Source organism: Schistocerca nitens, chromosome 1, assembly GCF_023898315.1.
Source record: "Schistocerca nitens isolate TAMUIC-IGC-003100 chromosome 1, iqSchNite1.1, whole genome shotgun sequence".
NCBI classification, from domain to species: Eukaryota; Metazoa; Arthropoda; class Insecta; order Orthoptera; family Acrididae; genus Schistocerca; species Schistocerca nitens.
In genome coordinates this window covers 631,742,445-631,755,916 of record NC_064614.1, presented here as the reverse complement: position 1 = coordinate 631,755,916, position 13,472 = coordinate 631,742,445, and the positions used below count along the sequence as shown (strand labels likewise).

Genomic DNA, 13,472 nt, shown 5'->3' with positions numbered 1-13,472 from the left:
GACAGCATGCAAAGGAGATTGACCCAGATAGAGGAGAGGAGGAACTGTGTGGAGAGATGGGGAGGAGGAAATGGATAGAGAAAGGAAAGAGGATGAGATGGGCAGCGAGTGGGCAGGAGGAGGAGGAGATGGGCAGAGGGAGGAGGGATGAGGTGATGGACAGGAGGAGGAGGAAATGGACTAGCAGTGTTGGAATACATATCTGGGCAATGCCGGATACTCGGCTAGTTGTCTAAGATTTTGATGAAAAAGGAGGTCCTGACGAGGTGTGGTGTTGGAATCTATGATGGGTAAGGACAAGTTAAGAGAGGACCACTTTCTTCTTTCCTCCCCCAACCCTTTAAGCTCCTTTCACAATTTTCTATTATCAGCATGCATTTAAGTAATTTGATCAAGCAAGTGGTGAAATGTTTCCTGGCTGATGCCTTTTCACATGATGCCGTTTTGCTTCCATCTGTCACTGCCAAAAGCAGAAAAAATAAACGCCAGGTATTGAGAAAGGAAAAGTAACAAATAACCCTGTAGGCCTATTCAAAAGCATAAGTTGGCACTTCCTTGTATCATCCCTCAGAACACGACAGCTGACGTGCTGCTGCCGTTGTTGCCATTTGTTGTTGCAGATGTTGATTCACTTCTGACACCACTTGTAAAGGGTGTGGGTATTGTCTGGTGGTGATTGGTTCTCAGGATGAGTCAAAAACAGCTTGTTGATAGTAGAAAGGCGATAAAGAAACATCAAACTTCTCTCAAATTTTTCTTTTGCCCGCATTCTCAAAAATTTTAGAAAAGACAAAATACGATACCAAAGATGTAATAGAGTGAATTTATATAAAATAAATAAGCTTTTTTACTTCAGCATCAGTGACAATGGTTATATTTTTAAAAGGAAAATAAAAACATCCGTTTTCATATTCAGAATGTGATTTGTCCAAGATAGCTTTTCATCTGTTTTCAATCCTAAGAATTTAGTGTTTTCTTCATTGATAACTTGGCCACATTGTGGTAATAAAATTGAAATTCTATGACAGTTTTGCAGTCAAAACCTGCATGCAGTTAAATAATAAACTGTTTCTGTAAATCGTGAGCTGATGTTGCCCACTACCCTGTTTTGTGTCAGGTTGTCCTAGGACATCCTTTATAAACTGCATTCATCGAGACTTCTCAGAAGACACTACATGTTTTGTTACATACCTTTTCAAATGTAGGTAAAATCTTAGACTATTTTGGGTGCTTGACAGGCTATTTACAGTTAGTTTCCTTCATTCTTTTTTAATTTGATATGCAAGTTGTGTATTGTTAAAGCTACTGCACAATAAACTGCTGTGAAAGAATAGCTGGCTATTTCATCCATACTGAAAAGTCTCAATAGGTAGTTAATTACAAGAACATCATGTTTATTTGGTGGCAAACTGTTGTGGAGATGTGAAGTTCCTCAGTGAGACACTTCACTGAAAAAAGAAAAGAATTTCTTCAAATGCTTAAGAAACATTTTTGCAAATTTGAACATCACTTATTACTGTCTCTACTGCCAACACTCTCTTCCAAGAAATTTAACACATGGAGAAAATAAAATTAAATAAATGGAGAAAATAAAATTAAACATAGTCCCCAACATCTGATGCTATTCCAAACAAAAGAAAATTAACATTAATTGTGTGGTGTAGAGAGATTTGAGAGTGAATGAGGGTGCCATGTAATCTGATGTTTTAGTGCCTTTTCTATACTTCTGGTGAAAGTCCGTTAGTGAAAATTCCAGTAGCAGAGATTGTAACTCTTATATTAATATTTGTGCTGCTTTTTTCTTTTGTGAGGTTTGTTAAAGGGATGCATCCTGGTAAATGAAACCTAGTATAAATTCAAAACAGCAAGTGCTAGACACCGTTTATCACAGACACATATTGCGTGAGGCTAGTATCGGAAAGTAATGAATAGTTGAAACTATATTAAGTCTTGTAGAATCCACAGCACCTGGTCAGTGCATGCGTATGTGTACCATCTAGAAAGATGTCAACAGACAATATGCGATGCAACAGACTTAACATTACAAAATTTCCAGAAATGTTAGGGAGATAATTAGTTAAAATGGGCGGATGTAATGCCAGAGAGCTGTTCTGGTAGCTTTAAAACAAATCTTTGATTTGAATATTTAAAAACAAGAGGGCAATAAATCAGGAATAAACATGTAAAATTTTAAAAATATGTAAATAATTGTACAATGGAAAACCTAGGATAGATTGGCAGCCAGAGGCTGTGTGTGTGTGTGTGTGTGTGTGTGTGTGTGTGTGTGTGTGTGTGTGTGTGTGTGTGTGTGGGTGGGTGTGTGGGTGTGGGTGGGGGGTTGTATTTAATTCTAATAAAGGCCTGTTTGGCCGAAAGCTTTGTTTGACAGTCTTTTTGTTGTGCCTATCACAATTCAGCAGCTCTGCTATATGGTGAGTAGCAACTATCCTTTTCATAATATTGTCTAAATAATTGTACCTAAGAAAGTAAAATAGGCTGTGACATGGGTAAGTTCATATTATCGAAGATATTGGAAACAGGGATAATTTCTTCTGAAGTTAAGGAGAAATTATATGAAAAAGAAGAATGTTAGCAATGTGAAACTGTGCGTCAAATGTGAGGGCTACGTGGTAGAAGAGAAATTTACTTTTAATTTTGCAGAATTTGGTTAAGTATACACTAAATGATAAATAAGTAAGTGAGTGCATAATATGTATCTGCCAAAAACTTTTCAGAAAAAAAAGAAAAAGAAAAGAAAAGCTGATTTGTTTAGGTTTCCTGTATTCATCATTATCTCCATTGCTTATCAATATGAAGCTCAGTGTTGTAATCTTTATTATACACCTCATAAATACAAAACTTGCGTAACTATTTGTTAAATCTTGTTATTTTCATTGTTTAGGTTGACATTTGAGGATGTTAAAACACGGAAACGAGAGGTGGACAGTGACGATCCAAAACAGTCTGAGCGGAGGGTCATTATTGTTGAGCCTCATACAATACCGAGCCGTGGACCATACTTATTCAATGAGCCTAAGAGGTAAGTATCATGTGAAGTGAAAAAATGTATGTTTGTTTATATAAGGTAGTTATGCAAATATCTCATTTATTCCGGGAGAACTTGGATGCCTTGTTGTGCTATCTGTCAGATAGGGGAAAGCAAATTATTATTTGTGGGGACTTCAATGTTGATTCACTGAAAGAGTGTAATAAGAAGAATGACCTGGAAGTCTTGCTCGGTTCTTTCAATTTCACATCTGCCATTAATTTTCCTACTCGGGTAGTAAAGGACAGCAGCACATTGATAGATAACACTTTTATAGACCAAGATAGGTTTAAAAACATAAATTCTTGTCCTGTTGTGAATGGCCTTTCTGATCATAGTGCTCCGCTAGTTACAGTATATGACATAGCTCCATTCAGTAATTCAAAACTACACTCCAAAGTTGTGCGTTCAATTAATGATTCAACAATTAGGAATTTCAGAGAAAATCTGCACCAGTTAGACTGGGATGAGGTGTACAAGGAAATTGATGCTAATTTAAAATATAACTTATTTCATGATGCACTTGTAAGAGAATTTGAAAACTGTTTCCCCAAGAAAGTAGTTAAATCTAATTATAAGAAACCATGCAAACACCTTGGCTTACTAAAAGAATAAAAATATCTTGTAACCATAAAAGGGAACTGTATCTAACAACTAGAAAGAGTATTGACCCAGAAACAGCCAAATATTATAAAAGCTACTGTGCTACTTTAAGAAAGGTTATTAAAAAGTCCAGAGGCATATGCATCATGTCTGAGATTAATAATTCTGATACCAAAATCAAAACAATTTGGAATATTATTACAAGGGAGACAGGGCAACCAAGAGTACAGGGTGACGGCATCACCATCAAAGCGAACGAAAACTTGATAAACAACAAGCCGGAAGTCAAAAACATTTTGAATAAACATTTTTAAATGTTGTAGAGAAAATAGGATCTAAATGTTCATTAGAAGAACCATGCAGTTAATGGAAGAGGCCTTACCCACACCATTTGATACAATTGAAATTCCACCCACCTCTCCTTCTGAAATTAGGAAGATAATAAACTCTCTCAAGAAAAAAGCTCACATGGAATTGATGGCATCTCCAGCAGGATAATAGAAGCTTGTTCCCAAGAGGTAAGTGGGATTCTTAGTCACATATGTAATAGCTCTCTAAAGCAGGATATTTTCCCAGATAGACTGAAGTATGTCGTTGTTAAACCACTGCATAAAAAAGGGGATACGTCTGATGTCAACAACTACCGCCCAATCTCTCTTCTGACTGCCTTATCCAAAATTCTTGAAAAATTAATGTATTGTAGAGTAGCTTCACACGTTCGTAGAAGTAAAGTTTTAACAAAATATCAGTTTGGTTTCCAGAAGGGTTTTTCAATGGAAAATGATATATATACTTTCACTAATGAAATATTCAATGCTCTGAGTAGAACCGGAAGTCACATGTTGGGAATTTTTGTGATCTATTAAAGGCTTTTGATTGTGTAAATCATGGAATACTTCTAGATAAGCTCAAGTACTGTAGTATGAATGGGACAGTGCTCAAATGGTTTAAATCATACCTAACTGGAAGAGTGCAGAAAGTTGAAATAAGCAGTTCACATAATATGCAAAAAACGTGATTTCTCTAGCTGGGGAACAATCAAGTAATATACTGTATATTAATGACTTGCCATTCTACATTCACGAAGATGCAAAGCTGGTACTTTTTGCCAATGATACAAGCATAGCTATCACACCCAACAGACAAGAATTAACTGGTGAAATTGTAAACAATGTTTTTCAGAAAATCATTAAGTGGTTCTCTGCAAATGGGCTCTCATTAAACTTTGACAAAACACAGTATATACAGTTCCACACAGTAACTGGAATGACACCATTAATAAATATAAGACTTCGATCAGAAATCGGTAACTAAGGTAGAATATTCAAAATTTCTAGGTGTATGCATTGATGAGGGGTTGAACTGGAAGAAACACACTGAGGACCTGCTGAAACGTTTGAATTCAGCTACTTATGCTATTACGGTCATTGCAAATTTTGGCGATATACATCTGAGTAAATTAGCTTACCACGCCTATTTTCATTCTCTGCTTTCGTATGGCATCATATTCTGGGGTAACTCATCATTGAGTAAAAGAGTGTTCATTGCACAAAAGCGTGTAATCAGAATAATTGCTGGAGCTCATCCAAGATCATCCTGCAGACTCTTATTTAAAGAGCTAGGGATCTTCACTGTAGCCTCACAATATATATATTCACTTATGAAATTTGTTATTAACAATCCGAACAAATTCAAAAGTAATAGCAGTGTACATGGCTACAACACTAGGAGAAAGGATGATCTTCACGACTCAAGGTTAAATCTAACTTTGGCTCAGAAGGGGGTAAATTATGCTGCCACAAAAGTCTTTGGTCACTTACCTAATGGCATCAAAAGTCTGACAGCCATATAGCATTTAAAAGGAAATTAAAAGAATTTCTTAGTGGCAACTCCTACTCATTAGATGAATTTTTGGATATAGTAAGTGGGTAATTTCCCCAACCCCCACCAAAATAAAAAATTAAAAATATTAAGTGTCATGTAATATTTTGTATAATGTAATATCTTGTATAGACACCTTTTATTAACCTGACACGTTCCACACCATTACGTAGTGTCGTATTCATGATCTATGGAACAAGTACTAATCTAATCTAATCTAATCTAATCTCTTTAAGTTGGGAAAGTAATGGTATTTTGTAGAGCAATATGTTTATTTGAGGTTGAGGTGCGGGAAGGGCCTAAAGTAGATCATGATTGATTTTGAGATGGTATCGTGTATCAATGCTCCTGACATCTGTTGATCTTACAATGAGCCAGCTTTATTGGTACGCGTAGCCCCACACTGTATATTTGACCATTAACAAAAAGCAGTCTTACTGATTTCTTGGATATACATTCCATATGGGCATAAAGCATAATTTCATTGCTCTGTGCTACTCACTTGTTATCTTGAGCAGACAACATAATTTAACTTTAAATGCGAACATTTTTAGGTTAGGCTTTACCGTGACTGTTACTGACATTAAATGAAACAACAAGTTCACTGTTACCAGTCACCGTTTTAACATTTCACCTGATTGTATAAACGAGTACGAATGTTTGCTGTTTCAACTTGTCAGAATTGGATTTATATACCACCTGAAGTACACACACACATATTTGACACCTCAAAACAAACACTGCCAAATGCTTAAAGCAATTATTCTGTAATAATATTGTTATGATGTATATTCTTTGCACTTTGCGATTATGTCTTCACTTCTGCTATACGAACCTTGCACCCAGCTGATTCCAGATGCCATATTTGTTTACAAATGTGGCAGTATACATGTGATGTGTTACGACAGCAAAAGGAACCTGTGATCACTGGAGGTACTGTAGTTTACTTATTTAATGTTTACCATTAGATATCAGTTTAATTTTTCGCCAAAAGTAATCCTAAACCATATTCTGAAATAGCGTCTCGTTTCTCCACTAGGCAGTGCCACAAGTTCCTCCAAAAATTGTAACACAACACACACACAAATGTAATACTTAATAATGTAAATCCACCCGATGATGGAGGTTTAAACCTTCGAAACGCGTCGTGGAAATAAATAAAACAGTGACTGGTAACAGTGAACTTGTTGTTTCATTAACATAATTTAATGTCTACATCATGTGTGTAGTTGTAATACTTCAGGTTGGTGGTGTATCGACGATTTTATCTGAATGTCAGGCCACAGAATTTGCTTAGTGAAAATTATGATAATTAGGTCCATGAAGTGTTGGAATAGGTCATAATTGTGAATGTGGTGCGTTTAGTATGTATTCTTTACATTCTGATTCTAGTTTCAAATTAATTACAAACTTTATAACTGTCGAAAGACATTATTGTCACTAGCCTATATGTGGAAATTTTGTGAATTAACTTTAATAATAAACATAATCTTAAATATTAATTAATATTTCATAACATATATTGTGTAAATAATTTGGTCATAGGAAATCCACAATGTTGAGAGTTGCTTAAAAACAGTTCAGACTTTTGAGACTGACGGTGTTGTGCAGGTAAAGGATTAATCTCAGTTTTATGTTTCTGCTAGTATCACTCTTAGAATTCATTTCTGACAATTTAATCAGGTATGCTTATGATAAAAGTCCTCTGTTATTACAAATCTGCTTGAATTTGGATGTCTATCGTAGATTTCAGTCTGGGACGTCCCACCCCAGCCTGGCATTGACACATTGGCCTGCCTCAGACGTGTTAATTGGTTGCTGGATTGTCAGCCTTTCCCAGCCTGCAAGCCTATTGAATACACCAAGCTGCTTTGTCCAACTGACTAGTCCTCTACTGCTCACAGGCCATGGCTAGTTTGTAATACTGTCACCCACCTGTAGAGGCGATGACTCCACCACCCATATGCCACATCTATATCTGGTCCTTTTGAGGACTGATTGTACTCCCTTTTTTTAAACAATTCGTCCTGCAAATCAGAAAGTGTATTCAGTCAAGGGACCATTACAGGACGCTTTGAATTTGTGTGCCAACTACAAAAGCTCAGAAAACAATGCAGCAGTTTACCCAAGAAAAGCAGATGGTTTAGATCGTTTCTGCCTAGGTTCCCTGTTGTTATGCTCAATCTCCCTTCATCCTCAAATCATATACTAAGAAACTGTAAGAAGTGTCTTATTTCTTATGTTTGAGGTGCACAGCATTTTGTAACTTGTAAATATTAGTATTGTACTCCTCCATTTTACAAGAATCTCTCTTTTAATATTTAGTCCCAAACTCACGCTGCTAACAATATTAAATGAGCTCAGTTCACTAGTCCACAGCTGCAATCAAGCATTTGATATGGCAGTTTTTGCTGTAAGGAATGTGTGTATTTGGCCTTGTTTTGTTGTTGTGGTCTTCAGTCCTGAGACTGGTTTGATGCAGCTCTCCATGCTCCTGTGCAATTTTCTTTATCTCCCAGTACCTACTGCAACCTACATCCTTCTGAATCTGCTTAGTGTATTCATCTCTTGGTCTCCCTCTATGATTTTTACCCTCCGCGCTGCCCTCCAATGCTAAATTTGTGATCCTTTGATGTCTCAGAACATGTCCTACCAACCGGTCCCTTCTTCTCGTCAAATTGTGCCACAAGCTCCTCTTCTCCCCAATTCTATTCAATACCTCCTCATTAGTTATGTGATCTACCCATCTAATCTTCAGCATTCTTCTGTAGCACCAGCTTTCGAAAGCTTCTATTCTCTTCTTGTCCAAACTATTTATCGTCCATGTTTCACTTCCATACATGGCTACACTCCATACAAATACTTTCAGAAAAAACGTCCTGACACTTAAATCTATACTCGATGTTAACAAATTTCTCTTCTTCAGAAACGCTTTCCATGCCATTGCCAGTCTACATTTTATATCCAGATATAAATGTGGAAATTGAGACGCCTGGGTTTTTTCTATTTTTATTTTTATTTTTTTCCATTAAACTTTTGTCTGGCTTATTCTGTGTAGAACCCAAAAGTTCAAAATCAATAATTATATTAGCTTACTTACGTTGAAGTTTTGGTGAGTCACCTTGGTGCAATAATAATTGAATAAAGATGGAAATTGGTGAAAGTGCCATTGGTGTAAATGGTATCAATTCAGCTGCTGCCATTTGTGATTGGAGGCATACTTTATTTATTACACAGGCACTAAAGAAAACTGCAATTTTGTTGTTATCAACAATGATTGTGCTTTCTTATCAGTCATTAACAATCTGCCACTCTTTGAGCCGGCATATGCACAAAGGATCACACCATAATTGAGCTTTGTGTTAAGCCAGCAGCTTTAGAGACTAGCATGCCCCTAACAAGTTTGAAATGATACTTGAGCCATTGACAGCTTTTGCCTTAGACAAGTCAGCTCTGGTAGTGCAAGGTTCTGTGGAATCATGCCCATCCAACACTCCAAGCTTCAAATGTTCCAGCCAGTTAGAGGTTGATCCACACATCATGGAGCACAACACAGTTTGCTCGGTCCTTCATTTTCATTGTGGAGATGTATGAGGTTCATTCAAATGAAACCTGGTCAGTGTGTCTACCTTTGCCTTACACATAAAGCGGCACCACTTAACTGCGGGTATGGTGGTGCCATCTATTGTTAGAGAGACTGACAGGTGCGCACCATTTGATGATGCATAGCACCAGTGTGGTTTCACACCAAAGAGAAGGTGGTCACACAAGTTATTGTCCACTACCGAACATGCAGGTGAATAAGCAGGAACAACAAGAAGTGATTCGATTTTTGGTGGTGGAGGAGTTGGAGGCTGTGAAATGTATTGACGGATGGAGGCTGTCTGCAGTGAGTACAGTCTGAGTCATTCCAGTGTTTTGGAATGGTGCAAATGATTCCTTGAGGGGTGCGAGTCACTGGAAGATGATGCTTGTCCTGGACAAGCTCATTGTGTCATCACACCGGAAGTGGTTGCGGAACATCCACATACAGTCCCTACCTTTCACCATGTGACTTTCATGTATTTGGACCTCTAAAACAAGCTATTTGCGGACATTGATTCGCAATGGATGACGAAGTGTGTGACTGGGTCCAAGCCTGGATCCAACAGCAGCCTGCTAGCTTCTTTGAGGATGGAATCGACCAGTTAGTGTCGCAATGGGATAAATGTGCCAACAGTTTTGGTGACTATTTTTATGTATGTGTACTGTGTATAACTACATTTTTGAGTTAATAAAATCATTACCATTACTTTACACTACTGGCCAGGTTTAAGTTTGTTTCAACCTGTAACAGATGTTTGTTAAACAGGAGAACTACCAAGAATAGTCAAGTCAATTTGTTTTATGTGGGTAATCCCAAAAGTAAGGTTGCCTTTTTTTTTTATAAGTACAGAACTATGTTTGTGTGGCAGTTGGTCACACTGCTATGAAGAGTGCTTCACGTGCTGTGTGTAAACATGCGCACGCCGCACTGAGGTGCTCAGTCTTGGCTTGGCAGCCGTTGAGAATGGAACTCTCGTTGGATGTTAGGCCATGTGCGAACTGCGCACAGTTATTCGTTTTTTGAATGCAAAGGGCACTGCGCCAATTGAAATCCATTGCCAATTGACGGAAGTGTATGGTGAGTCATGCACGGATGTCAAAAACGTTCGTAAGTGTGTAGAGAGTTTGCAGTTGGTTGGACCGAAATTCACGACGAGCAAAGGAGTGGGAGACCATCAATTTCTGAGGAGACAGTGTTGAAGGTTGAGCAAAGCACGCATGTAGATCAGCGAATCACCCCGGATGATCTCTGCACGTTGGTTCCTGAGGTTTCCTGAAGCACCGCTCACAGAATTTTAATGGAAACATTGAACTACCGGAAGGTGTGCGCAAGATGGGTGCCATGCATGCTGACTGAGGACCACATGCGGCAACGAGTTGATGCTTCGTGCATATTTATTCACCGCCTTGCAGCAAAACAGGACAACTTTCTGGACTCAATTGTCACAGGTGACAAAGCCTGGGCATACCACTTTACACCTGAGACCAAGCAACAATCATACTAGTGGCGGCATCCTTCATCGCCAAAGCTGCGGAAATTCAAACAAACACAGTCGACTGGTAAAGTCATGACACCAGTTTTTTGGGATTGGAAAGGGGTATTGTTCGTCAACTTTACGCCCACTGGGACCACAATTAACACTGACAGGTACTGTGAGACTCTGAAAAAACTCAAACATGCAATTCAGAGCCAGAGAAGAGGAATGTTGAGCAAGAGCGTACACATTCTCCATGATAACGCTCCCCACACATAACTTGGCAAACCGTTGCTCTCCTGCAACCCCACCCACCCTATGGTCCTGCCTTGGTGCCCAGTGAATATCACCTGTTCACTAAGAAAGCGATTCAACTCCGACGACGAGGTGAAAGAAGAGGTTCATAACTTTCTGAACAACATGGCGGCGAGCTGGTATAACATGGGCATACAAAAACTGCCAGAGTGTCTACAAAAATGCACCGACAGGAATGGTGATTATGTTGAAAACTAGTTAAATGTTCAAGCTGTAAACTGATGTAAACCATTGTAGAAATAAACAGGTCTACGTACTTATTAAGAAGTAGGAGACCTTACTTTTGGGATTACCCTCTTATTTGTTTCCCACTATCATTGATTACTGTGAAGGTTCTAGAAGTGGTTTACTTTTTTTGGCTGTTTTAAATTTATTTTTCAGCACTTCATAAAATGTCAAGTATGATCGCCCCTCCCTACATCTCTCTCTTTCATTGTGTAATATATCTGTTTTGGCTTGTCAGCATCCCACATCCAACCCAGGATCAATAACATCCAATGTTATTGTACATTTTCTTTATAAAAACAATGGCACATTCATTTTGCAAACATTAGTTGTAGCTTACACCTCTGAATGTACTTAAAGGTTTCCTTGTTCTAGTGTAGAAGATTGGGGGAATACTTGAATTTGGTTTGCAGATGCATTAATTAAGTTACATCGGATTGGGTTGTTTGTGTTTTGTGACCTAGTTGCATACATTATTATATTATCAGGTTATTATAATTAATACTATAAAATTCCTTTTTATTCTTATCTTATATTCTGTTAACTGTAATGTTTGTTTCCAGAGCTTTCATTTCATTTACAGCATTTGTGTTTCTAATACAGGAATAGTATTCCATTCACACCAACACAAATAGAGGCTATTAGAGCAGGAATGCAGCCAGGACTGACATTAGTTGTTGGACCCCCAGGAACAGGTAAAACAGATGTTGCTGTGCAAATCATCTCCAATCTGTATCACAACTTTCCAAATCAGCGCACTCTCATAGTAACACACTCAAATCAAGCCTTGAACCAACTGTTTGAAAAGATCATGGCTCTTGATATTGACGAACGCCACCTTCTACGTCTAGGACATGGAGAAGAAGCACTGGAAACAGAGAAGGATTTCAGTAGGTTAGTTGTTAAATTAAAGTTATGTAATAGTGACCAGTATAATTAATTACTTATTAGTTCGTTGGAATATGATGCATTTGCAGTCTCTCCAATTTCGCGAATTTATATGTTCTTATGATAAATTGTGAAGAATAAACTTGACTCTCAGTACCATCTGAAATTGTGTTAATACTATGCTTGATGTATAAGAATTTTATGCACAATTTTTTCATGTTTCGTATTGGCGAATTGATCTCTTGTATTTATTGTTAAATGGTTCTAATATTTGTATGGATTTGTATATGATGATAAATTCTGTGAGTCTTATTTGATATACTTCCAACCTCCTGACTTGTCATTATTTGTACTTATACTCTGTAATTTAATTTCACAATATAGGTATGGACGAGTAAATTATGTTCTAGCAAAGAGATTGGACTTACTAATGGAGGTTCAGCGTTTGCAGGAAAGTCTTCAGGTTTCGGGAGATGTTGCTTACACCTGTGAGACAGCTGGCCATTTCTTCTTATACCAAATACTGGCTCGCTGGGAGCGTTTTCTGAGTAGAGTTCGACCACCTTCTGGCAAAGTAAGACTTTTTCTTCCTGAGTTCACTAAGCATTAGGCATAAATGTGATGTTGTAGTAGGGAGTTATTATTTGAGGTATGTACTATTTCACTGGCTGTCTTGACACATAATAATAGAGAGAGATTGTATTGTTGAAATCTGTGTTGAGCAAGGGCAAGATTCTATTACAAAGAATTTGTTGTTGGAGAGGCTTATATTTGTCAAATATGAGAAGTAATATTCTCAAGGACCTTCTATTTAAACAAAATACAGTTACTGCATTGTATTATATTTATTTTTGTTTTCCATTTGTGCTTTCTGTAAACTTGATGCATCACTTTCATATGTTGCTTCTTTGACAGGAAGTAGCTATGAGGGGAGGAGGGGGGGCTTTTCATATTGCTGTTCTCTAGAACTAAAATGTGGGCAGTTCTTCCCTGTATTGGACCCAGTATAAGGTAGAAAATAGTGTCATGGCATGTGGTTCTTCCTGTACTAAATCATCTGTTTGATGCTTAGTACGAGAGGGTCTCAGGAAACCACAGAAAGGGCAGCTGTCTAAAAGGGGGCAGGTAAAACACAGTAAGGTAGCTGCAGCAATAATCAATATTGTAGTTGTAAATTGTCATAGCTGTGTTGGGAAAGAACCAGAGCTCCAAGCCCTAATAGAAAGCACTGAAGCTCAAATAGCTATAGGTACGGAAAGCTGGCTAAAGCTGGAAATAAGTTCAGCCAAAATTTTTTCAAGCAACCTAACAGTATTCAGAAAGGATGGATAAAATACAGATGGTGGCAGAATATTTTTTGCTGTTAAAAGTAGTTTACCTTGTAGTGAAACTGAAGTAGATAGTTCCTGCGAAAGAGTGTGGGTAGAGGTTGTACTTGACAGTCGGACTAAACT

At 37.8% G+C, this 13,472-nt stretch overlaps 1 protein-coding gene across 2 annotated transcripts in view; it reads left to right on the top strand.

The window, feature by feature from the left end:
- LOC126257794 (RNA helicase aquarius) overlaps positions 1-13,472 on the top strand; it is a 368,203-nt gene that overhangs the window by 275,698 nt on the left and 79,033 nt on the right. For both annotated transcript variants that reach the window (XM_049955590.1, XM_049955591.1), the window contains 3 exons: positions 2,903-3,040; positions 11,734-12,024; positions 12,403-12,592. In XM_049955590.1, the coding sequence (XP_049811547.1) occupies positions 2,903-3,040; positions 11,734-12,024; positions 12,403-12,592 (619 nt within the window). The remainder of the gene's footprint in view (positions 1-2,902; positions 3,041-11,733; positions 12,025-12,402; positions 12,593-13,472) is intronic.